The sequence below is a fragment of the Acomys russatus genome, chromosome 6 (assembly GCF_903995435.1).
Source record: "Acomys russatus chromosome 6, mAcoRus1.1, whole genome shotgun sequence".
NCBI classification, from domain to species: Eukaryota; Metazoa; Chordata; class Mammalia; order Rodentia; family Muridae; genus Acomys; species Acomys russatus.
In genome coordinates this window covers 67993098-68018770 of record NC_067142.1, presented here as the reverse complement: position 1 = coordinate 68018770, position 25673 = coordinate 67993098, and the positions used below count along the sequence as shown (strand labels likewise).

At 50.7% G+C, this 25673-nt stretch overlaps 2 protein-coding genes across 3 annotated transcripts; both read left to right on the top strand.

Moving 5' to 3' along the window:
- Positions 1 to 2116: 2116 nt before the first annotated feature.
- Positions 2117 to 12429, top strand: Casq1 (calsequestrin 1). The gene is made up of 11 exons (XM_051147924.1): positions 2117 to 2795; positions 4264 to 4348; positions 5488 to 5588; positions 6236 to 6347; positions 6706 to 6779; positions 7126 to 7256; positions 8444 to 8489; positions 8925 to 8979; positions 9203 to 9303; positions 10210 to 10284; positions 11787 to 12429. The coding sequence occupies exons 1-11, from the start codon at positions 2517 to 2519 to the stop codon at positions 11952 to 11954; spliced, it is 1227 nt and encodes a 408-aa protein (XP_051003881.1). The 5' UTR covers positions 2117 to 2516; the 3' UTR covers positions 11955 to 12429.
- Positions 12430 to 15599: 3170 nt separating this feature from the next.
- Pea15 (proliferation and apoptosis adaptor protein 15) lies at positions 15600 to 24181 on the top strand. 2 transcript variants are annotated; one of them, XM_051147917.1, is made up of 5 exons: positions 15622 to 15763; positions 21798 to 21858; positions 22007 to 22180; positions 23405 to 23560; positions 23723 to 24181. In XM_051147917.1, the coding sequence occupies exons 3-5, from the start codon at positions 22009 to 22011 to the stop codon at positions 23785 to 23787; spliced, it is 393 nt and encodes a 130-aa protein (XP_051003874.1). In that variant the 5' UTR covers positions 15622 to 15763; positions 21798 to 21858; positions 22007 to 22008; the 3' UTR covers positions 23788 to 24181. The 2 variants fall into 2 exon arrangements, with proteins under 2 accessions (XP_051003873.1, XP_051003874.1); XM_051147916.1 differs by lacking the exon at positions 21798 to 21858 and having other exon boundaries at positions 15600 to 15763.
- Positions 24182 to 25673: the final 1492 nt, after the last annotated feature.

Genomic DNA, 25673 nt, shown 5'->3' with positions numbered 1-25673 from the left:
TGGTAACTGGGACCAAACACGGTAACAAATGAGACAAAAACAAAAAACAAAAAAACAAAAAAAAAAATGGTAGAGGATGCTGGATCCGGAGGATGAGCTCTATTGCAGACTGGCAGAAAACAAAAGAAAAGAAAACAAAACACCCTCCCATTGAAGATGCACCCAACCCCTCTTTCTCTGTACCAGGTCCCTTTCTCAGAGCCAGCCTTCCACTCCTCTCTTCCAACACCAGGTCTCCTGGGGACAGAGCTATATCAGTGTGGGGTCCGCCCCGGGCTGCTGACAGGGCTGAAACAGACCCTGGAAGATGGAAGAGGGGTGGGGAGGTATGTGAGTGAGATGGGGAGGGGGATGGGGAGGGACCAGCTCCTCAAGTTTCAGCAGTGAGGAGCTTTGAGTGTCTGGTGGGTTAAAAATACAGACGCCCCAACTCAGGGTCATTTGATATGGGTAGCCGAGGAGTGTTAAATCCAAAAGCCTGCACACAGGGAGTCTGGAAGGAATGGGACTGAGTAGAAGAAAGTGGAGAGCAAAGCATTAGAGTGAGGAGGCCTAGAGTACTGGTGTAGGAGCTGCAGAGAGTGAGGGTGGAAAAGGAGCCAAAAACGCCACCAAGAGGGGAGTGAGCGGTGGCTGTACAGATGAAGAGGAACAGAAGCAGTCAGGGTCTCTTCCCAAAGGTCCCAGTTCATGATGGAAGATGTCTACCATGTTGTCAGTGTCTGTTCAGACATTTGCCTCTCCCTAGAAACCTGCAGCAATGAGACGCCACGATGTCATGTCCTGAGCAGGCCTGCCTGTCACTCCCGGGTAGCCTCTGCAGAGTGGTAAGCTCTGGCTGGCACATCTGTCACCCTCTCCTCAGCTCCAGTGCCATGCTTGGGCTATCTCCGGCCTCTCCTGCTACAGTGACAGCTGTCCCTCTTGGGCCCACTCGTGCCGTGTTCTTAGGCATGATAAGTTAGCTGTGTAAGGTCTGTGTCCCAGGCATGAAAAGTTATTCTGCTAATATAACTTTATACTTGAACCTAGATGCAAAGTAAGCCCCATTCTTCTAGAATGAGAAATACCCTGCACTGGGGACAAGGATGTCTGACTTTAATGTGAGCTCTCTATGGTCCCTCTTGAGCCTCAGTTTACCTAGGTATAATATGAGCCCTAGAAGGCCATAAAAGGGGTTCTTGCTATGTACTCAAAAGTGAAATTCAACTCTTCACCTCCAAGCTCAGAGCCTAAAATTACAGCTCTTATACCTCTAGCTCTGCTTTGGATCTCAGATGTACAAAATTAATGCACAGCCTGGTATAAGGGCCCAGGGCCCAGCTCTTCCTGTTTACCTCACGTTAGTCTTTTTCCCATCCGATTATCTGTGCCTTGTCAAAGGAAGGAATAAATAGTAGCTCTCTCTAGAATCATGCAGCCTGGGTAATCCTCCCAGCCCCCTATGCCCTAGAAACAGAATCCCACGGGATCAGGGCAGAGCAAACAGCCATGGGCTGTACAGGCAGAGAAAGCCCAAGTCCCATCACTCCAGGATGGAGTATGGGCCAGCCCTGTCCTCCCCCCTACATTCCTGAGTTAGGACTGTTGAGTGAAGCAAAGGAAACTGACTGGAACTAAGCCAGGTTTCTGGTCTTGGACTCAGCTCCATCTTTTATTCAGAGAGTGATCTCATCGTTGGTCCACGTTCTTTAAAGAGAACGGCAGGGGGTTTCTTTCCTGGAGCCTGGAATGCTCGTTTATTGCTCCCCCTCCTTTATAATATCAAAGAAACAGACTTTCCCTATGGGAGAGTCAGAAGAGATATCCCATATTCCCCTATTTCATCATGGATTATCAGTTTAGCCTCTGACCCAAGCTGTGTCCTCCTCCCCACCTTACGCTTCCTTCTGACTAGCCTTGCCCTACCCTGGGATCCCCAGTTACCCCGACAACCTCCCCTCCTCCAGCCCCAGCTTCACTTACCCCTAACTCATCTGGTCTTATTTTTAGATCGGGCATCTCTCCCTTTCCCTTTCTTAATATGGCGATGAACTCCTGGGCCTGCATGGGGCCAGGGGCTAAGGAGTCCTGGACACTGAGGGGAGGGGGAGGGAAGGAGCTGAAGGGAGCCTAGGGAAGAGGTGTAGAAGGTGGGAGGACTCCTCCGGGCCCCCAGCAGCGCTCATGGAGCTGTCCTGGCCTCAGAAGGTTATCCATCTCTCCTGCCAACCACAGAGACATATTTAGACAGGACCAGGTGGGGACGGAGGGGAGCCAGTTTCAAGGGGCAGCTCCGGTTCCCTCCCCGCCCCTGCTCCTATTCCTCCTCCTGACCCTTTTTCTCTTGGCTCTGTCGGCAGTTTCTCCAGGACCGGGCAGTGTCCTCTGTCCACTGCTCTGGCCCGCTCTCTACCCCACCCCACCCCCCCCCCACCTGGAGCCCCTAACTCAGGGTTTTGTATCCAGGGGCGCCTCCCTATTTCAGCTACCCTCCTCTGGACCAGGAGGGCAGACCCAGAGCCTACTACCTCCATATGACAGCTACTGACAGGATGGGGGCCAGAGCAGTGTCCAAGCTGCGGCTGGTCCTGCTGTTTGTACTGGTGCTAGGGACACCCAAGTCAGGGGTCCAGGGGGAGGAAGGGCTGGACTTCCCGGAGTATGATGGTGTGGACCGTGTCATCAATGTGAACGCAAAGAACTACAAGAACGTGTTCAAGAAGTATGAGGTGCTGGCCCTCCTCTACCATGAACCACCCGAGGACGACAAGGCCTCACAAAGACAATTTGAGATGGAAGAGCTAATCCTGGAGGTGAGTAGGCGCTAGCAGGCCTGAAGAGCATTGCCCAGTCCCCTCTGTGAGCCCTGTGTCTGAGGGTGGGGGCTGGGGGGGAGGCAAGAACAGCATCACAGGGTCTCTCTCCTCACCAAGAACATGACAGGAATGTGGCCTTAGCCAAAAGACAGACTCAGGGACCAAGGTCCTACCCTTCTCTTGGTAACTTTAGGGCAGACTCTATAGGGAGATACCCCCCTCTGGGCTGGAGAAGGCAGGGGTGAGTTCTCAGTTTGGCTGGAGCTGAAGGGGGGGGCGGATGCTGAGCACAGTACTATGTATGCATTGCACTCCATACCACCAATGTATTCTTCTAGCCAAAATAGTCCCCATCTACACACTTAGGGCTGTACTCCAATACCCAAACAGCAGAAATGGAAACACGATTGATATTTTACTTGCCTGCAACTGGCTTAATGACTATATATATATATATATATATATAAAATATCTTCTAGAGGCCTCCCACAGGCCTCCCAGCCCAGCCTCCCTCCCTCCTTCAATTCCTCTTTTGTCCCTCCTGCATCAAATAGATGCCCTCAGTAGAGGATCCGTATAATGGCGGCTTCAGCACATTTCCCCCGTCTTTTCTTTCAGAGGGGAGACTCTTTACCTCCAATCTGACTTTAGGCCCAAAGCAGAGACAGTTAATAGAAAAAGAAACGAGGAGATGCGGTTTTATGGTTGGAATCTACAGGCAACCTTAAGGGAGTTGGGATAAATTTTCCTTTCTCTTGGTGATACAGAGAGGCCCCACCTCATACAGAGCTTGGAGCATTTCAGTGTAAGACACCAGGCCCTAGGCTTGCATCTCTGTGCACCCCGTCAGGCTCTGGAAACCACTGTTTGGTTAATGAGCCAAATATTTTTATCCTGAGTCGTCAGTAGCCTCTGCCATCCCTGAGCTGGGTGGGGGTACAGCTGCAAAACATGCCCACAGCAGAAAGAATCAGTGGATGGCTGGGTGGGGAAGCTTCTGTGATTCTTCATAGAATCTTGCTTAGTTTCTGCCAGTGGCCCTCCCTCCAGGGGTGATGGCGACCTCTTGACTTTCTGGCCTCTCCCACCCTTCAACAGCATAACCAGCCCCCGGCCCCACACCCCATCCTCCACAGTTCTCACTTTGGAGGTTACTTGAGGATCCCAGGGTGCCAAATCCCCCTATGCTGAGTGTGGCCTTTGATCAGGATGGAAGGCAGGGCCTAGCCTTTCATGGAAGGCGAGGCTCCTCAGCACGCGGCAGGAACATTCAATGAGCGGTAAATATGCATGATTTCAAAAAGCTGAGCCAAAGTTAGGCAAGGACTCAGAGGCGCCTGGGGACCTTCAAGGTCAATACTTGAGGAGCTTCTTGCACCTCAGTTGCCCCGACCATGGGAAGGCATTAAATGGGGAAGGGGTCGCTTAAGAACCCGAGGGGCTAATTTAATCGTGGTTCTTCCAGTTAGCAGCCCAGGTCCTAGAAGACAAGGGCGTTGGCTTTGGCCTAGTAGACTCTGAGAAGGATGCAGCTGTGGCCAAGAAACTAGGTAAGAGGGGGGAAGGAGGGGCAGGAGGAGGAGGAGGGGGGGGGGGAGGAGAGGCGGGAGGGGGAGGAGGGGCGGGAGGGGCGGGAGGGGCAAGAAGCAGAAAGGTAATGGAAGACTGGAGAGGCCTGGATGGGGGCCTTGGGGGAGATCTGAGGGCTCAGGAGTTCTTCCACCACATCTGTTCTGAAGTGTGTGTGTGTGTGTGTGTGTGTGAGAGAGGGGGGGGGGAGGGGGAGAGAGAGAGAGAGAGAGAGAGAGAGATTGGGGACTATTCTGTATGGAGACGGCGCTCCAGTCCCAGCTGAGATGGAGCTGCGCTGGGTGGGGACTGTCTTTATGCTTCTCTAGACAATGGCCAAGGCCGGCCGCGGTGGCTCATGTTTGTAATACTTGAGGGTTCTGGACTCAAAGCCTCCTGGGCTACATAGCGAAATTGAAAAGAAAGAAAGAAAAAGGCATGAAGATTCTTTGTATGCTAACCTATAGTTAAAAAAAAAGAAAAAAAGGAACGCAGCTAGATGTCTGAAAGAAAGGTGAGATCAAGAAATACAGCATTAGCCAGAGAGACCTTCTACAAAGTCCTTTCTCAACTCCTCCCCATTCCTCTCCCCCCCCCCTGTCCTCCCCCACCCTTCACTCCCCTCCCCCTTCCTCCTTCCTTCAACCTCTTAGCAGAGACCAGATGTTACACCACCCAGCCACTAGGGGGCAACACAGGCTGGACACCGGATGTGGATGGGGGAAGGGTAGTCGGTTCTCAGCAAGTCATCAGGACAGCAATAGCAGAGAATCAGCTACTGGCGTCTTCAGAGAGGCTGGCAGGAATATTTGTCCCTGTTCGTGTAGGCAGAGCAAGGGAACTGTGTTGCTAGAATCCCTGTCTCCCAGTCCCCACCCCCACCCCCTCAGACCCTACCTGGACCCCAGCTTCTCCCCAGCTTCCTCAACTGTGAGGCTAGCTCCTGAGCTAAACCCAGAGCCTTGGGCATGGGGATGAAGGGTTTAAGGTAGCTGGGGAGAGAAATGGCAAGGTGGAGGGTGAGTTTACCAGATTATCAAGCAGGCTGCAGACAGAGCTTAGACTTGGGTCTCTGTGAAGGTTGTGCTCACAGCTTGCTTCCCTCCTGTGCATCCCCTAGGACTAACGGAAGAGGACAGCGTTTATGTGTTCAAAGGAGACGAGGTCATTGAGTACGATGGCGAGTTTTCTGCAGACACTCTGGTGGAATTTCTGCTTGATGTGAGAATTCCCCTGAGCTTGACACCATGGAAATCTCCAGTGCTCCTTGGTCCCTACCAATCTACCCCCTACACACACACACACACACACACACACACACACACACTCCAGACACACATATACTATATCAGTAGGACACATACCACATACAACATGTAACATATCACATACATATATCACATAGAGCAGACACAATGCACACAATGGACATATACCACATATATATGTCCAAACATAACATATATAACATATCATATATATGTACCACAAATATCAGACACAAAACAATGCACATGCATAATCAGCACACATGACATACAACATGGATATATCACATATAATATCCAACATTACATTTTCCATCATATATATGAACAGATATATCATGTATATCAGACGCATAAATATAAACCACACATACAACAACATATCAAAACATATACCCCATGCCAAATAGAAGATGCAGAACATAAACATCACACACACTGCACAGCACACGGACTATACACATACACCGTTAACAATGTATAACACACAAGCCACATACCTACCCTCTATCAATATCTCGTCCCTGCCTTTCCCCTAGATCCCTCTTGAGTCCTATCAGTGAGCACAGAAATGGTCTCCTTAGTGTCTTTTTCTCCCAGGTCCTAGAAGACCCTGTGGAATTAATTGAAGGCGAACGAGAGCTGCAGGCCTTTGAGAATATCGAGGATGAAATCAAACTCATTGGCTACTTCAAGAGCAAAGACTCAGAGCGTGGGTACCAGCTGCACCGTCCCCTTTCTGACCCTGCATTCTACCTGCCCTTCCACCTCCCCACTTTGTCCAGTGCCTCAGCATCTCTGGCTCTGAACTCCCCGTTCCCCTTCTTCCTCCCGCAGTGCGGTCAGACCCATCATCTGTCCCATCTCCCTGTACTCTGGGACATTCCCAAACACCCCAGCATCCCATCACTCCCTCTACAATTCTATTGCATTTTATTCTCGGAGAACTAAAGTTTAGAGGGCAACGGTCTCATTCTAAGCCCCACATGTCAAAAAAGATCTGCAGAGAAGCCGCGGGGCGATGATTCTCTGGCAGACCCTGAGCATGCCTGTCCCTTCCTCCCCCTCAGATTACAAAGCCTACGAGGATGCGGCCGAAGAGTTCCATCCCTACATCCCTTTCTTCGCCACCTTCGACAGCAAGGTTCTCTTCCCCGCAGCCACACTGGCTCCCCCTACACTAAGTCGCCTTCAGCCTTTTCTCCCAAAATTGATGGAGTCTTGGTCCCGTTCCATTCCACGTCCTGGCACTCCCCACCCCAAGCTCATCCCTTCCTTCTCCTGTAGAACAGAGGGGAAGATGGACCTTAGATTGTCTAGCTCACCTTTGTCATGTTAAATGAAGCCCAGGGAAGCTAAGGCTCACCCGGTGATGGTGACACAGACTGGCATTTTCTGACTCCTTTTCTCCAACTTGTTCCCCCTTTTATACTGTTTCGCACTCTGACCCTGCACCCCCTACTCCACGCTTCTCATCTACTCCCTCAAAGGTGGCAAAGAAGCTGACCCTGAAGTTGAACGAGATTGACTTCTACGAGGCCTTCATGGATGAGCCCGTGACCATCCCAGACAAGCCCAACAGTGAAGAGGAGATCGTCAGCTTCGTGGAGGAGCACAGGAGGTGGGGACTGGGCAACTCTCTCCGTAGAACAGCTTCCTCCTGGGGCTAGAACACCAGTCTGTGAGGTCGGCTGGCAAACAAGCCAACAAACAAGCTAGAGTCCACTGGAGTCAAATATACTTCTGGGCATTGGTGCTCATGGACACACTAGTTACCTCTCTATTTTATTTTGTACCCCAGCACTTAGCCCTGAGCCCCACACAGAGAAAGTCCTTTGTAAATGTGTGTGGACTGTGGGGCTAGTTACGACTTTAGTAGTGTCAACAAATGAGTAGTGGTGCCTGTGTTCTGATGGGGAACTGTAAGGTACCCTTATTGCTAAATTTAATTCTTTTAGCATCCTCAGTGAAAGAGGCTTCAGGGGGGAAAGAATCAGAACTAGGGTTTAAACCTTGACTCAGTCCCATATCCTTTCTCATTCTCAACACTAGCAGTTGCCAGTGGAGGCAGAGGGGTAGCCCGTGGGGCAAGGATTTTGCCTTCCAGTGGCTGTTAGGCAGTGTTTCCAGGGCATCTTTGGCTGTGAGGCGTGCTGCTGGTATTTGGTACTCAGAGGCCAGAGATACTGTTAAGCATCCTAGGGTGCACAGGACAACTCCTTTTCTTGATGTCAGCTGATGCTAGGAAGCCCTGCCCTAACTCACACATACGTCTCTTCCTTCATGATTCTACAACTAGAAATCCGTCTAAATACCACTTACTCTCTTCCATTAGATTGTGGCCTCTTTCACTGGGGCCAACATTTTTGTACAGTTTAACCCTATCCAGTACCTAACTCAGTACTTATAACCAACCCCTTCTGGGTACTGGGAAGTGAGCTCAGGGCCTGGTACATATTAGGCATGTAATTCTATTGAGCCCAAGCTGTCAATATCACTGAATGAGCGAATGAAAAAAAACATGACTGCAACAATAATCCAGTTTTTACCTTCCCGTCCCCCACCCCCCACCCCTGCTCTGAAGTCTCCCTTCCAGCCATCGTCCCCTTCCCACTGCCATTGTTTTGTGGCCATGCAATGATCTGGGCCTGTTGCCCAGAGCTTAGATTTGCTAGCTGGCTTTTTTTTTTTTTTTTTTTCTGGGCTACAAGCTGTCTATGCCCTAGGCCTGACCTAGAGGTGGCTTCAGCTGTGGGGACCTTCTGGAGGGCAATGTCCTCTCTCACCCACCCTCTCTGTCTCTCCTAGATCAACCCTCAGGAAACTAAAGCCTGACAGTATGTATGAGATGTGGGTGAGTGACTCTCCCAGGACCGGGCACTTGGGGAGCAGGGGTGGGTAAGACTGCAAGTCTTAGATATGGCTGCCCGTCTCTTCCTTGTGCGTTCTGCAGGGGGGAAAAAGCAGTGCCTCAGCCAAGGGGCAAGGCTTTGTTGTTGTTGTCATTGTTGTTGTTTGTCTTTTGTTGTGTTTTTGTTTTTGTGCCAAAGAACATGTCAGGTCTCAGGTGACAGGCATCAGTGAATGAATAGACAAGGCAGATTCCTGACTCTGAGGGTGAAGGGATCACTAGAGCTGAAAGAATGTCCCTTAGAAAAGAGTCACCATCATGAACACACAAGTTGGCATGCCATGATTCAGATTCAAGGAACGTCAAGGGTTGGACAGTGAGGTTGTGGTGTCCTCCCCCGCCCACTCTAATCCTGCTCCCCTCCTTACACTCCAACAGGAGGATGATCTGGATGGAATCCACATTGTGGCCTTTGCAGAGGAAGATGACCCTGGTGAGGAAGGAACGCTGAAGTGGCTGGAGGAAGCCAGGGTGGCTGGTGTAGTTTTTGGGGTAATAGCCCGCACGTAGAAAGCATTCCTGGGAGTTTGTGAGAGAGCAGCCTAGGGCCTGAAATGTTGGGATTCTGGAGGCAGGGGAAATGGTCTGGACTCTTCTCTCCTGTGTCCCTTTCCTTTCTGTCCCACCTTACTTCTCCTACTTCTGCCCCCTCCGAGACGGTTACGAGTTCTTAGAGACCCTCAAGGCTGTGGCCCAAGACAACACTGAAAACCCTGACCTCAGTATCATCTGGATTGACCCTGATGACTTCCCGCTGGTAAGAGGCCCTGCCCAAGCACTGGTGTCCTAATGTGGGGACTTGGGCTAGGCCACTTTCTTTGTTTCACAATCCCTTCCCCACTTCCTAGCTGGAGACCCAGAAAGTTCTGCCTGCTGCATGTTCATGAATACTGTAGACACACAGGGCATCCTGAGCTGGGGGAAGGGGATGAGGAGTGAATTGCACGGGGTGTATAATATGTGATTCCCAGATCAGAGGCGGCCCGGTAATTAATGTACCAGAGCTGAAAGGCAGCCTCTGGAGAGCAGCTGACTACAACACTGTACACGAATTCAGAGAATCAGCAGATCCCCATGTCCCAGGAGAAGCTCTGTTCTCAGCTGAATCCCCAACACTGTTGAATGAGCAACCAGGAACGTGATGAACACTGATGATTTCGAGGCTTAAGTACTTACGTTAAGAGAGATGGCATCTGGGCTGGAGAAGCAGCTCAGAGGTTAGGAGCACTTGCTGCTCTTCCAAAAGCCTTGAGTTTAGTTGTCAGCACCCATGTCTGGTGGTGGTTCAGCTACAGAGAATCCATCACCCTCTTCTGGCCTTTGAAGGTATGCACACGCATGGCCAACATTTATACAAACACACAGAAATTAGAGAGAGGTGTAGGGACTGAGGGCTTTCCAGAGAGAAGCGAGTCACTCAAAGGAACAGAGCAGGGATTCCATTCTTCTCCAAAAGGAGAAGCTGCCTTCCTCATCCTTTTCCTTCGAGGTTTCTACTATTTCACTCATTAACTTTACCCACAATCTTGGGGCCACCGCTGAGCTGTGACTCCATCACTGCCAGCTCTTCTGCCTCCCTTTATCCCTGGACTGACTCTCGTCCTTTTATGGACTTGCGTACTCCTTACCTCTATTAAGTCAACGTATTTGGTTCTCTCTACAGCTGGTTCCATACTGGGAGAAGACGTTCGACATCGACTTGTCAGCTCCACAAATAGGAGTTGTCAATGTCACAGATGTGAGTTTCCTTTCCTCACTCCTGCCTGGGCACCAGATCATCTCCCACCCAAGTACTAACCAGGCTCAACCTCCAAGCTTCACCTCCAAGACCAGCCAGGCTGGGGTGAGGTTAGGGTGGTAGGGCCTGAGACAGCACCAATGCCTCTCAGTATAGCTAGCTCTCATCCATGCTGCTGCTACCTAGGAAACAAGTGCTTCCCAGGAGCAGATGTTCCTGGCCCAATGGAGGGACCTGTGTGGGTAGGAATGCATGACTGACCATTTGAACCATCCACTCAGTGCAACCACCTGCTCATTCTTCAAACTCCAGCTCAGCTTCTTTGCCCTCCACTAAGTCTTCTTGGAAGTATTTCCTTTATGGTACCCTTGGAGTTCAGTGGCATTGAGAACTTGTCTTAGAGCACCCTGTCTCTTCTATGAGATTTTTGAACATTTTGAAGGCAGAAATCTTCAGGTGACCACATACAGACACATACAGATACTTGTTTGCAGCTTTTGATTTTACAGTAATCTCAGTCTAATTATAAGGCTGGCTCTGGTAAATTTATAGTAATATAAATAAAATGCTAGCAAGGCAGTGCTTTCTGCTTGAGAGACTTGGAGTTTAAGAGAAAGTAGCATTACAATGGAGATCATTTGTGTATAACATTTCAATAAAGGATGGATACAAGTCTCCAAACTCAAAGTAAAGGTTGATCCAAGGTCAAAAGCAAAGGCAGGCGTGGTGGTACATACCTCTAATTTCAGCATTGGAAAGGCAAAGGTTGGAGAATTGCTGGGAGTTTAAAGCCAGCCTGAGTTACATAACACATATGAGAGCCTAGCCAGCCAAGGCTATAAACCAAGAACACATCTTTTTTTGTTTTTGTTTTGAGACACAGTGCCTCTGCACAACCACGGCTGTCCTGGAACTCACTCAGTAGACCAGGCTGGCCTTGAACTCAGAGATCTGCCTGCCTCTTTCTCCTGAGGGATGGGATTAAAGGTGTGAGCCATCAACAGCACATCTAAAAGTAAAATAAAAAGTAAAAAAAAAATAAATAAATAAAAACGACAAAAAGATAGAAAAAAAATGAATATCAGGTCTGGGAACAGGCAAGTATTTTTAAAGTTACAATTTTAGAGTTGAGAAAAAAAAAAAAATCCCTGAAGCTAGTACCAGGAAATCATTTTATGAAAATCCCTGAATGGCAGAGTCTCTAACTTATTGGGCTGGCCATGAGTAGCTACCACTGCCTTTATGTCACATCCACGATATAGATGTATGTTTTTAGAAGCTCAGCGCAGCAACAGCAAAGAAGACAGACTGAAGGGAGGTCTTTAAGCAAGCCACCTTTTCTTTCCACTCACATCCGTCACTATTCTAACTCTGATCTTTACCAGGATGGCTTCTCTGGCCACTGAAGGATGTAAGGAAGGGACAGAGGATGTACAGTGAGTGGGAGGAAGGTCCAGATGTTTACTAAGTTTGGCTTCCATCCCTACCTGTCCATCACCTAGGCGGACAGCATATGGATGGAGATGGACAATGAGGAGGACCTGCCTTCTGCTGAGGAGCTGGAGGACTGGCTGGAGGATGTGCTGGAGGGGGAAATCAACACAGAGGATGATGATGACGATGACGACGATGACGACGACGATGATGACGACGACGACGATGATGACTAGTTGCTATGGCAACCATCTACCAGCCCCACTTGCTCTTTACATGTACCGTCCTACCACCCACGCACTTCCCCGAGCTCCTTGGGACACTAGGCCATTCTCTAATATAGGGCCAATTGTGGTCTACATACAGGGTGCTTAAGGTCCTGGTCTCCCTTGCTGATGACAAAAGGAGCTGCTTCTCCTCAGATACCAGCCCAGTTCCTTCATCTGACTTGTCTCTCATCCCATACCTTATCCGTATCTACTGTTTCTCTTGTCACTCCCCATACTTTATGATTTGCCATCTCTGTCTCTCCTATCAATACAGTCTCCTATTACTCAAATCTTAAAGCTTTCCTGACTGTCCTGACCCTGGCCAGGAGGGAGGGAGGCATTGTGTTAGGGGTTGTATCTCAGCCAGCTCCTGTTAATGTATTTGGGTCAAACACAAGGCCTTAATAAAGAAATCTGGGGCAGAGTGAGTAAGTGTCTGTTGATGAAGTCTCACCCTTATGGCAGGAGGGAGGAGCCTGCTGGATGGGAGATTTAACTGTGGGTGCCTTGTTAGGAATGAGCTGGGGGCAGTTAACCCAGGGAAGCCTGGGTATTTTTCTGCCTCCAGTCAGCAAGCCTTTTCTGAACACGTGGTGTTTGTCCAGTGCTGTTGTTGGGCTCTGGGAGAACAGAGAGTGCCAGGCCTGTGCCTGCTCTTGAGCTAATTAGTCTCCCCGAGAAGTCAAGGCAACCAACCACCCCAACAACTGAAGAACTGTCCTATGCACTGGATTGTGTGCCACATAGTGCTGCCCTCCCCGCAGCTTGTTACTGGAACATCAGCAGTGCGTCGACTCTGGTGGTCCTGCTGTCCCCTCCAGTGGTCCCCACTGCCCTTTCTGTGCACACCTCAGTTACATGGCCATGACACTGAGTACTGAGGGCAGGAGCCCAGGCTGTTTATTTATTTCCATAGGGCCTGATACATAAAGAACTGGCCCGCCGTGTTTGTTTCTAGGAAGAATGAAAACACGAGGTAGAAAAGATCGGTAACAATGGGCTTGGTAAACCGTCTGTGGTGGCGCACACCTTTAATTCCAGCACTTGGGAGGCAGAGGCAGGCATATCTCTGTGAGTTCGAGGTCAGCCTGGTCTACAGAGCAAGTTCCAGGACACCAAGGGCTACGCAGAGAAACCCTGTCTCAGGAAAAATAAAATTAATAAAAATAAATCAAAGGACTTGATGACTTCCACAATGGAAACAAATCTCAAGGCCTTCAACTGAAGAACTGGATTTGCCTGGAGGCAAAGGAATTGGGACAGGGACATTCCAGTCAAAGACACCCCTGTCCCCCAAGCATTAGCAGAGTGTGTTTAGCATTTTGGCAACACCAGAGGTCAGCAGAGAAGTGAAAAGAAATTTAAGCTGTGGTCATGAGGTTGGGTAGGAGCAGTGGAGTTGGTTTGTTGTAGAGGTATCTAAACTGAATCCTATGAAAGGGGTAGAAAGGCAACATTTCATCTGATAGCAAGAGCTGGGATAGACTTAGGGAGGGAGGGGATGTAAAGGCAGAGGCAAGAGGGCCCGTTCCTAGTCAGAAGCTGTTACAATCAGAATGCCTTTGCAAGAAGCTGGGCCTGTGCAGTGGTCACGGTGAAGAGGCACTGACTTTTGAGCAGAGGATCCCTTAGACTTGGACCTGCTGGACATTTGTGAAAAGAACTCATCGGCTCCCCAGGATAGGGTCAGGCGGGAGTCAAGCTTCCAAATAAAGAGGCACAGTTTGATGTATTTTTGGACAGAGTGTCACTATGTAGCCCAAGATGGGAATCCCCCTGCTGCAACATTCTAAGACGTGAGATAGCTGGTGTGTAGCACTGTATTATGTAAGACACTAGTTTTTCTTTTTTGGTTTTTCAAGACAGGGTTTCTCCATATAGCCCTGGCTGTTGTGGGTGTGTGTCACCACACCTGGCTCCACGTTAGTTTTTCTTAAGGCAGTGGAAAGTTAGTGGGTGTCTATTATATGGAAAAATGAGCCCTGAGATTAGAGAAGTTTTCAGTCTCCACAGTCAAATCCAAGGAGTATTCTTAGAGAAAATGGCAGAAGTGTACAGGACAGAAACCAAATATTCAAACTGTTCACACGTAACAGATAACTATAAAGTAATTGGACATTAGGTTACATCATAGAAATGTTATGGAGTTTGCTTATAGACTAGTGAAAACTGAATGCCTTCCTTTTCTTTTCCCCCCTTTTTTTTGGGGGGGGGGGCTATCTGGTATCAGTCCCTAAAGACTTACTATTTCTGATTCTCAGAAGAACCCTATGAAGTAGGCACTGGCATCCTGACACTTACCATCTTAATTTGTCTAAGGAAACAGTAAGCAGAAATCCGTGCCCCGTGTCTTGCTGCCTGCTTTGTTTTGGTTAAATACTGTGCATCTGTGTACAAGTTGTGCAGTTGCTCTGAATCTCAAAGACCGGTCAACAAGAGACAGCACAGAGGGAGTCAGAAGCAAAAGCAAATTCTGAGGGTGTGTTACCCTCAGACTGACAATGGCCAGCCACCCTGGGGGGAAGCACACAGAGAAGCACTACAAAACCCAAGGTGGCCGGAACAACACCTGCTTCTCCCGGAAGTGTGGCTCCAAGACAGAGAGGACTCTTCCGAGGCTTGTGGAAGGGTCTCTGCCAAGCTGGGACTGAGGGAACATGGGGCGTTCCTGGTGATGTGCCAACACTAAAGGGGTTCATGCTCCTCTGGGTCAGACACCTCCAGAGTTGAGCTGGGACCCCTCGTGCTGGAGACAGAGTGAAAACGATGCTTCTCCACTTCTCCCTTCCCTCCTTCAGCGTGGCTGAGTATCTGGGGGAGGAAAGTCCCTGAGGTGGAAGGGAAGTGAGCATTATCACACTCAGCCTAGGCAGAGGGACAGAGCTAGGAGACTGCTAAGTGTGGCTTTGTTAGTTGTCTGTCTATATTTGCATGCTGAGCTCATGGCTTTTTTTTCCCCAGAAAATAAAATTACATCATAGTGTGTGTGTGTGTGTGTGTGTGTGTGTGTGTGTGTGTGTGTGTGTGTGTGTGTGTGAGGAGGAGGGTGTGAGTGTGGGGGAGTATAATTGGGAAAGGTAGGAGGCGCACAGGGGTCCAGCTGCTATCATCCAGAAGAGATCATAGCTCTGGGCCAAGTAAAACAGGTCCCCACGCCCACCCCACCCCCGTTGCTGCTTGCCCCATCCCCATTTCTGTTCCTAGCGTGGATAAACTTCATCATTTTCTACTGATCCTCTGATCTATAAGGCTAGGAAAGGAGGTTTTTCTAAATACCAAAACAATGTAGCTAAGAGAACCCAGAGGCCACAAGTCTTCCAAATCCCCCAAACCAAACTGCTCTGCCTTCCGGGGTCTGCCACAGCGATCATCCAAAGGTCAGAGGGCAGGAAAGTGACCCACTGGGGGAAATTTTTTGTCTCACGGTTGTTGCACAGTTTAAGGGGAAGAGGCAGAGTCCATACTCCATCCCAGTCCTGTCCCCGTCCTAGGAGCCTTCCAGAACCCCAGCCTCCAGTCCCTTGTCCCCCCCTCCTTCCTCCCCCTCCCCCTTCTCCAGCCGCTCCCCGCCCCCCGCCCCTCCCCGGCTCTGACATCACCGGCCAGTCGGGTGGGGTGAGGCGGTGCTGGGCTCAGGCTCTGCTCCGCGGGCGGAAGAGGCGGCGGCGGCAGGAGCGGCAGCAGCGGCGGCAGGAGCCAAGGAGCAGGCTCCAGACGCTGCTTAGGAACCGGGGACCCGGGAGTGCCCGCACCCTGAGCTCTCAGCTCCGGAGGCGGTGAGAGGGGCAGAGGGGAAATGTGACGTGGGGAGGAGGTAGATTGGGGGGGCGGGGTGTGGGTTTGGAAGGGTCACGATCCCGGACATAGGGGACAAATAAGGGAGCTTGAGAATCCAGACAGGTCCAAGGTATCAGGCTCCGTGGGGTCTATCTCTGTTGGTGCATCCAGAGACTGGAGTGTGCTGCAGGCAGCGTGGCTTCGTCCACCCATTCCATGCTGAACAGCAGTTTGGGAGTCCGATGGGGCCTGGGGATTAGGATGTAGCCTGCTTCCCGCCCAGCCGGCAGGGCCAGGCCAGCTCCCGCCCTTCCCTTCTCTCTTTAGCTCGGGACTCTCTGCGGGCGGTTTCCAGGCTCAGCCCAGCCCTGCCTCAGTTCCCCACGGCAGCCGACAACTGGTTCCCGTGCTCTCACACCCAGCCTACTGCATCTAGGGAGACTGGGACTGGTGGAAGCTTGCCGAGAGGAAACGGGGAAGGGACTGCTGGGGTCCTGTGGAATGATGTAGCAAACGTAAAGACCCTAATTAATTAAAAAAAAAAAAATCCGTGTCAAAACCAACAGGGACACAAACACACCTTTAAGAAAAAAAGACAGCCAACCACACAGTGACACACACCCATGTGACTTACACACATCCTCTCATACAAACCAAATCACAACATCTCTGCACTACGCATCCACCCACCTACCACAACCCGCTGCCTCCCATATGGAGTCTCCTTGACCAGCGCGTCTAAGACATCCGTCGTAATAGGAGTGTTGAGTAGTCGGTGGAAGGGGCCACTGTCCACAAACGCACCCAGCTTTTGGACAGCTTTAGTAGTAGACAGTATACCTCAAGGACTGGTGAGCCTGTGCTCTGACCTGGTGGGGTCGTTTCTTGTCACCTTTCTTGCTGACTGCAAGTTTAGAGCATGGGGTACCTGGGAGTGGCTATATCCTGGACATCAATATGGCTCGAGGATGGAGGAGGAAGCAGAAGCCAGGGAGAGGGTGAAAAGAATGAGTCAGCCAAGGATGGAACCCAAGTCAGAGGGAGAGAGAATGAGAGGAATGTGTGAAAAGACAGACATGGAGAAAGGGACGGAGCTCTGTCGAGGGCGACCACAGAGAGCAAAGGAAAGCAGTGGCCAGAGAAACAGGAAGAATGCTGGCGAGGAGGCTGAAAGCGGCGAGATAGAAGGAGCACGTGAGCATTTGTGTCTTGTTTCTCTAGTTATGTGTCCGGCCCCCAGGCTGTAAGGGCGAATAGTGTTAATTGCCCTTCCCTCTGCGGTTAAACACTCCAGTGGGGAAGCTGCCAGCATGCCCTAGGCTGCCAGCTTCCCTGTTGCCTCCTACTTCTATGACACCTGTGCCTAGCAGGTGTACATACACCTCACACACAGCTCTTCATGTACAATGTCAGGACAGCTGTCTCCACCAGCTAGTCAGTGCCGGCCATTTATATTTTCAGCCCCTCCCATCAAACTTTTCAACAGGGAGCCTCATCCCTTCCTTATGGTAGTGTTGGGTATTTAGGTGGGGACACAGAGTCTTAGGAAGTTCACATGTATCCATGGCTACCGCCAAGTGGAATGGCTGAATAGAAGAGCCTGAAGGTATGAATGCACACTGAAAGGGTGAAGGGGGGTTGGGAATTTAGCTCCATGGTAGAGTGCTAGCCCTAGGTTTGGTCCTCCAAGGTGGGAGGGATTTGTGGGAGACAAAGTTACAAAAAAGACACCCGCCCCCCCCAAAAGAAGGTAGCTGGAAGAGGTAGAAAAAAGAACTAAAAATGACTAGGGAGAGATGAAATAGATGAGAGCGGTAAGTACAAAGCTGTGAAAAGCATATACAGCCAGTGTAGGGACAGCCACAGGCCAGTGCAAGGACAGCCACAGGCCAGTGCAGGGACAGCCACAGGCCAGTGCAGGGACAGCCACAGGCCAGTGCAGGGACAGCCACAGGCCAGTGTAGGGACAGCCACAGGCCAGTGCAGGGACAGCCACAGGCCAGTGTAGGGACAGCCACAGGCCAGTGCAGGGACAGCCACAGGCCAGTGCAGGGACAGCCACAGGCCAGTGTAGGGACAGCCACAGGCCATTCCCTGTTCATGGTCATGAAGCCCTCTTCTGCCCTGCCTAATCCAATGCTAGCCATCTCTGGCTGCCTCCATCTTGGGCATGGCCCCTTCCAGTGCCAGGAGGCAATCTGTTTTTCTTTTTAAATGTACATTTTGGAGCCCAACTCCCAGGCTGACCTCGGAGCTGTAAAACCTTGTTACAGGAAGAAAACAAGATATGTGGTGAGATGTCCAAAGCTGGATCAAAAAAGGTTGCAGGAGGAGACGGGGGTGGGGGGGGGGGGCCAGGGGGGGCGGCAGGGAAGTAACAGGGAAAAAAAAAGGTTGGGAGAAGAAGTCAGTTAAGATACTGAAAGAGAATCCGCTGTATTGCTTGGATTTGAGGACCAGATATCATTTAAATTACAACAGCTACGACCACAGTCTCTCCCTTCCCGCCTGTTTCCGGTGATTGCTTCCTCCAGTGAGACTGACTGACTGAAATGAGTGCTTAGGAATCACCTCCTGCCCACTAACGGGGCCTCCAGGTCCTGGCGTCTGTGTAGGACTGCCCCTCCCCTCAGCCTTCAGCAGCTGGAGCAGCTGTGGAGGAAGGGCTAACTTCTAACCCGCAGGCTTCCTTTTTGCATTTCCTATCTGGAACCAAATGCTCGGGAAAAGGGATAATCTACCATAAATTAGTGTCAAAATGCTCAAATTATTTCAGTGCTGCCACCTCCAGCACAGGTGGTTGTTCATTGGCGAGGCTTCTCTGAGTACCCTCGGGGCTTGCTTCTTTTGGGCTGATGCCATCCTCCCAACCCCTACCTGAAAGGCCCCTTCTTCCCCAGCGTCCTCCCTCAGTGGGCAAGGGTATGCCTAGAGCCAGCTTAGGAGAGGTTGGGAGGAAGGAAGGAAGGTGTGAGTGAGGAAGCAGTGAACAGAACACAGAATGAGCTGGGAGGGAAGGGAACTCACTTCCTGGCAGCCTCAGCTCCCGGTTCCCAGTTCCTGCCCTGGTATCCTGTCCCAAGAATGGCCTCGGCCGGCCGGCTGTTCCTGAGGCAGACAGCCCTCTGCAGTGCTCGGAGCCAGGAGGGCAGACTACTCCACAGGCCTCTCTGGTGAGGATAAAGAGGCAAGCTCTGCCAACCCTCACCACAACCAGACTGACCAGCCAGGGATGCTAGCTGATTAGAAACCTGAAAGTCATGTAGAGGAGACTCTGTACCCTGAAAAATGCTCCCCAACTTCTCTGCCCTTGCCTCTGCCACACCTGGCCATGGGCAAATGGTAACTCCAGATTTGCCTTTGCTGCTCTCTGAAGAGCCACTATTCCTTTCTTTCTGTCCCTTAGCACTCCCCACACTTCGGTGGTGTCACTGAACTGAAGACTGGGTGTGGGGGGGGGGGCCCTGAGCTGAGGTTGCTATGGTAACAGCTGGTTGAGGCTGCAGCTTTGTGGACTCAACTTCGTGGTCAACCCCACCACTACCAATTCCTCATGTGCAGCCTTTCCCAAGGCCAGCTCTCTGTCATACTGTGGGTTCCCTTCACTTCACCCCTCTGGATGTGAGTCTGTACTTAAATTTTCTTGATACTCTTTTAAGTGGTTTTAAACATGAACATACACCCCCACATAAGCTCACAGCTAGTGCACTCACACACACACACAGACACACACACACACACACACACACACATCTAGTGCTGCACCTGTCTCCATTACCAGAACATCCAAATACACCTACTGTATCTTCCACATACCCATTCTCACCCAGGAGAACTAGTACACGCACACACACATGTACACACCACCTCTCCTTAGCCGCTTTGTACAGTCCTGCCCACATTCCTCTTAAGGGCCTCCTTGTATGTTTTACTCTTGGAAAGCTCCTACCCACTGCCCCCAACCTTTGTGGGTGTGTGTGTTACAGACATTAATCTCTTCCCGCCTACCTCCCCACTAGATCTGTGTTTTAGATCCAGAGCCCTAAATCTTAACTCCTCCCGAGAGATTCACACACTGAGCTAGACACTTTTCTCCCACAGCAGCTCTCATTTACAAACTCTCCTTGCCTGGGGAAATCAAGGCAGTGTGGCCCCCTTTCCAATGAGGGTTTGGTCCAAGTGCCTCATTTAAGGTAGGGAGGGTCTTCGTGTTTCCATTCTATGCAGCTTTTCCAGCCCCCTCCCCCACACCCCCTTTTCTGCCCTAGGATTATCAGTGGAGGCGGGGCTGGGCTTCAGAGCCTGCTGCTGTGACCTAGATTTCAAGGCAGAGATGGTTCCTGGTGCTGACAGTCAGAGAGCATTGTCCCTGGCCCTGCCTGGCAGGACCACCGCTGGGCCCTTCTGTCTGGTGGCACCTGCGTGTGCAAGTAAAAATCTTTCCTGCCGATTCTTCTGGGGGTCGTGCTAGGCCTGCTGTCCGGCTTATTGTTTGTGTGGGTCACGGTGCCTGCCTCCTAGGGAGGTTGGTTTATTTTGGTCAAAGTAGGGGGTTGGGAATAGGGACTTCTGGGTCCACACTTAAGATGCAATGCCCATGGCTCTGCCTCAGTTTCCCTACAACAGAGGCTAGAGGTGAGGAAAACAAGTTTGTCAATTGCCAGTTTCAGCTCAGTGTTGGGAGATGCCTGAGCAGTTTGGTCAGGTCCAAGGCCGGTCAGCTTCTTGCCCAGAAACTATTTTATGATGTTTGCTTTTTTAGTGCTTTACTTTTATGACTAGTTTGTGTACAATATATATTCATTGCAGAAAACAGGCCCTTATTTGAAACAAGGTTTTGCTATGTAGTCCAGGCTTACCTTAAACTTATAGCAGTCTATCTGCCTTAAGGCTCCTGAAAGCTGGGATTACAGGCATAAGTCACTATGCTCTGTTAGGTCCCTGATTTTAGCTTATCACTAGAGTTTTACATTTTATCAAATACATATTCTAAGGTCTAACCTCTTTTTCTAAATGTACATTGGTGTTTTTGCCTGCATGTATGTCTATATAAGGGTGTGTCAGGTCCCCTGGAACTCAGTTGAGACAGTTGTGAGCTGCCATGTTGGTGCTGGGAATTGAACTCAGGACCTCTGGAAGAGCAGCCAGTGCTCTTAACCTCTGAGGCATCTCTCACCCCCAGGTGTGACATTTTTATTTTAGTCATAGTTCCTACTTTAGTGAAGGATGTCCTTGAGTGCTCTTCCTCACCTAAGGATCGGGAGAGGCGCACTGTGACTTGGTCAGATCTAGCCTTGCCTGTGGGAGGCCCGGCTGAAGGTAGTATCAGAGGATGCTGATAAAAGGTTAGCAGCCCCCTTCCTGCCAGATTATGAAAGCTGCATCTAAACTCCCCTCCCCCATCACCCAGCCTGCCTGGGAACTGGGCAGGGGGCCAGAGCCAGCCGCTTGGTATTCTTGGGCGCGGGGGCTGCAGGCACAGCACAAAGGCTAGGCGAGAAGGCTGAGTTGGGGCCCAGTAAACTATCAAGGGAGAAAATGGGCTCCACAGAGGTGGGGGTGGCCCGCTGCTCCCTGCACTCCTAAGACCTAATAGTCTAACGCAGGGGTAAGCATTGGAGGGGCCAGAGATCCATCAGGCCAAGGAACTAGGCATCCATCCAAAATGAGTCATCAGTGAGGTGGGACATGAAATGAGAGACCCCTTTGCTTCTGGGGAAGAGTGGAAGATAGGACACATGGGCTTCAACCAGCTCCTTTTTAGCTTCTCACTGTCAGGCAAGCCTGTGACAGGGGGAGGAGTTGTAGGTAGGTGGGGCAATTGGGGAGGGGGACTTGGAGACTGCAAGAAAGTCTGGAGAATGTTGCCATGGTAACCGCCTCCTCAGTCAGGGGAGCCGTTTCCAGGGTTACTGTTAAGGGAGGGAAAAACAAGAAAAAAGATAATGTGTGTATTGGGGGGTGGGTTATGACTTGTCGCTCTAGGCTTCGTGCTGGCTCCTAGCTTTCCAAAGTTTCTTCCTGTCTGTCCAGGGTTTTCCTTTTCTCCCTCCATCCAGACCTGTGCTCACTCTTCTAAACTTCCACATTTGAGGTACATACCACGTTGGCAGGACAAAGTGTGTGTGTGTGCGCGTGCGCGTGTGTTGCTGGGGGTGGGGGCGGGTGAGGCGCAGATAAGCAGTGGTAGCAAGTGAGCCACACCCATACAGTAACCTCTCCCTTACTACCTTCCCCTCCAGTCATGGCAGAGTACGGGACTCTCCTTCAGGACCTAACCAACAACATCACCCTTGAAGATCTGGAACAGCTCAAGTCAGCCTGCAAGGAGGACATCCCCAGCGAGAAGAGTGAGGAGATCACTACAGGCGGTGCCTGGTTTAGCTTCCTGGAGAGCCACAACAAGCTGGACAAAGGTTGTGGAGGGGGCTCTGCCCGTTTGGCAAATAGAAATGAACACAAGCCTCTTACACACAGTTGAAACCCTGTGACGAGGCAGGGGAAACGATACGTGCTCTGAGAATGCCCAGGGTTCTAGGGCAATAGTTGTTAGTAGTAGCCGGTGGTGTTTCTTTTATGGCCCTTATCAGTTCAGTGTTTCTGGTACTCCTGTGCTACCACTGCATGCATGCTGGCACACGAAAATGTAAACCACTGTCCCAACGTTTTCTTACCTCCTTTTAGAGGTGGGAGGGAGACACTGGAGTAGAGCAGTACCCTGCAGCTGAGACTTGCAGGGTGAACTGGTGTGTGAGATGGTCCCAAGTGCTGGCAGGATAGCAGGTAAAAGTACTTGCCTTGCATGCCTAACAAGAGGGTCCAGGGCCGACAGTGAAAGGGGAGAGCAGGTCCCCAAGCTGTCCTCTGACCACACCCCTCCCAACAGACACAGAGAACACATAACAGACTGCCCCAAAGGCAAGTGGGACTTCTAAGGGAGAACCCAGAGAACCTGTTAAAGTCAAGGATCACGGTCTAGCTTAGCCACACTACAGGTACTGGGTCTGACTGAATAGAGGTGGTTGAGTTACAGGTGTGTGAAGGCGGAGTCACCCCAGGGTCCTTCACCTCAACTGTTCTGGCTAGTGTATGACAGTAGGGCGGAAAGGTGAGGGAGGACCCGTTACGAGTGAGACTGTTGCAACAATCAGGAGCCAGGTGATCTGACAGCATATGCAGTGTTCTCAAGCCATCCTGATTGCCAGCGTTTTCTTTCACTTAAGTGACTTTTCTTTCTGGGCTCAGAACCTCTTTGATTGGCTATAAATCTCACCTTCCTGTTCCACATGTGGTGTCTGGGAATTCTCTCTGATACTCATTTGGAAGGAAAGTGGAAATAGGACTGGGTGAGTGTGGGGTGATTTTTAAAGCGGCTTTTCTATTGCCCCACCCCCGCCCCCAGGAGGGACCTGATATCTAGCCCAAAGTCCTTATTTTCCATTTATACCCTAGAAAATTTCATTGACTAAACATCACGGCCCTCTGAACGGTCTGGCTGGCTGCTCCAAGCTTTGTAGCTCCTCCTTTCGTTGCTATTGTCCCCTCCAATAGCCGACGTCAGCCGCTCAGTCTTGGTTTAAGAATACCAACTTGACAGGGTAGCGGTTGGCCTCTAGCTGACTCAAGCTGCCTTCCTCCAGACAACCTCTCCTACATCGAGCACATCTTTGAGATCTCCCGCCGTCCCGACCTACTCACTATGGTGGTCGACTACAGAACCCGTGTGTTAAAGATCTCTGAGGAGGATGAGCTGGACACCAAGCTAACCCGTATCCCCAGTGCCAAGAAGTACAAAGGTAAGAAAGAGGCCAGACTTTTGGCATAGCTATACCTCTGCCGTTCCCCTCTGACTGTAATTTAGAGTCAAGTCATCCTGAACTTGGGGAGCGGAGGTTGATGCTCTCTGGGCCGGCCTGACAGCTTCCATCCCTAGACACAACCCCTCTTTGTTTTCCCAGACATTATCCGGCAGCCCTCTGAGGAAGAAATCATCAAATTGGCTCCCCCACCAAAGAAGGCCTGAGCAAGGGGGAGGAAGAGGAGGAAGGTTGGATCTTCACCAGACCACTGCCTTCCCCATCCTCAATGGGAGGGGCTAGGGCCACCCCCTGCCCTGTACCCACTTACTAACTTGGTCCTAACCCCCTTACTATGCGCGTGTGTGTGCGTGTGCGCACGCTCTGGCTGTCTGTCTGTCTAGCTCATCTAGTTCCTCCTCCTCATGAGAGGATTGGAGTCAGGGGAGGGGGAACTTAATTTCCCCACTCTAGGGGGAGGTGGAAGCTATTTCTATGTAAATAGAAATTGGAACATTCCTCCTCCTCCCCGTCCCTCCACTCCTCCCCTACATCTTTAAAGTATGGAAGCAGAAAGGACCTGCACTTTCCTACCCTGAGGAGCTAAGGTGAAGATGAGGCATGGGCAAGACGGTTAGCTCTAAAGAGAAGCAGCGGGGAAGGGAGGCAAAGAGGCTGCTCAGCCCCCACCCAGGAGGGCCGGAATCCAGTGCCCTCTGTTCCTTAGGCTCAAGTCCTGATGAATGCCCGTGGGCCCTCCACTATGCCCTTGCCACAGGCCTGGGAAAGGCATGAGCCAGAGATCTTAGTGAGAAGACCACCAGATCCTTTCCTCCATGGAGAAGCCAGTATTTGATGTCCCTGACTTTGGCTCTGAACAGACTATGCTGGGACCATGCACTACTGAGCCTGAGATGGGCATGCAGGCAGAGACAGGCCCACTTTCTACAACTCTGTTCCTAAATACAGACCGTTGAACATACTGACCCTGAGCCTAGTGAGGTTGGGGAATGAGATCCTTCGGTTTTACCCCGACCAGCCCACTCCTACAGGGTACCAATATGGATATTGTAGGCGACCTTCCCATTCTCCAGTTGATAATACCCCAAGCAAGAAAGCAGTAGCTCCAGTGGTTTCCTTTGCACTGATTACCACCCCAATTCAATCCAGGAAGGGACTTGGTGGCATTTCTCATTTGGTTTGTGGATGCCTCACAGCCAAGTCACTAGAGCACAGTGAGTGAACCCAGCCTCCTACCCGTCCCAAGATGCCCTTCCCCATCTGGACCGTGCTAACTGTGTGTACATATATATTCTACATATATGTATATTAAACCCGCACTGCCATGTCTGCCCTTTTTTGTGGTTTTTAGCATTAACTTATCGTCTAGGCCAGAGTGGGAGGGGAATGCCACGATAAAGGGAGTGGGAGAGCTAAACTGTCACATAGCCCAGACAGAAAAGAAAGCATCCAAACCAACCACAACCGTTAAATTTACATGCAAGCTTAGAGACTATTAGAGAAAGCTGAAGGTAGGAGCTTTCAGGATGTGAGAGCAAAACCTCACAGGGAGGGGAGGATGGGCTGACGGAAGAGGGAGGAAGCCAGACTGGCTAGAGCACCCTCGACTCTAGAGAACCCAGCCTGCCCATCTCCTCTGGCCACTGCTGCAGACACCTGCCTTAACACACACACCTCGAAGACTCCAGTTTTGCCTTAAAGGTCCTTCTAAGTCTCCCTAGTCTTGCCTGGCTTCTCCTTTAAGAAAAGATACTTGTAAAACTGGAAGAAAGGAAATAAGCATAAATCATCCTTCCATCTGGGTTGTTCTTTGAGAGGAAGAGTGAGATGGCGCTTTATGGAAGAATAAAAGAGAAGTGAGGGTGCTTTACAGCAGTTTCACTGTAAGGCAAAAAACCATAGCCCTTGACTAGACTAACCTGTCCTAACAGACTGACCTGCCCCACTACCCTCGTGCTGCTGTGAGGTCGCCCCTAGCCTGTGCTCCTCTGTCTGCAGCGTGCACGGCCTTGTTCTAACCCTGGAATAAAGGTGACTGACTGTACTGTACCTGACTGATTCCAGAATTTCTGTGGGTCACTAAGAGTCTGGG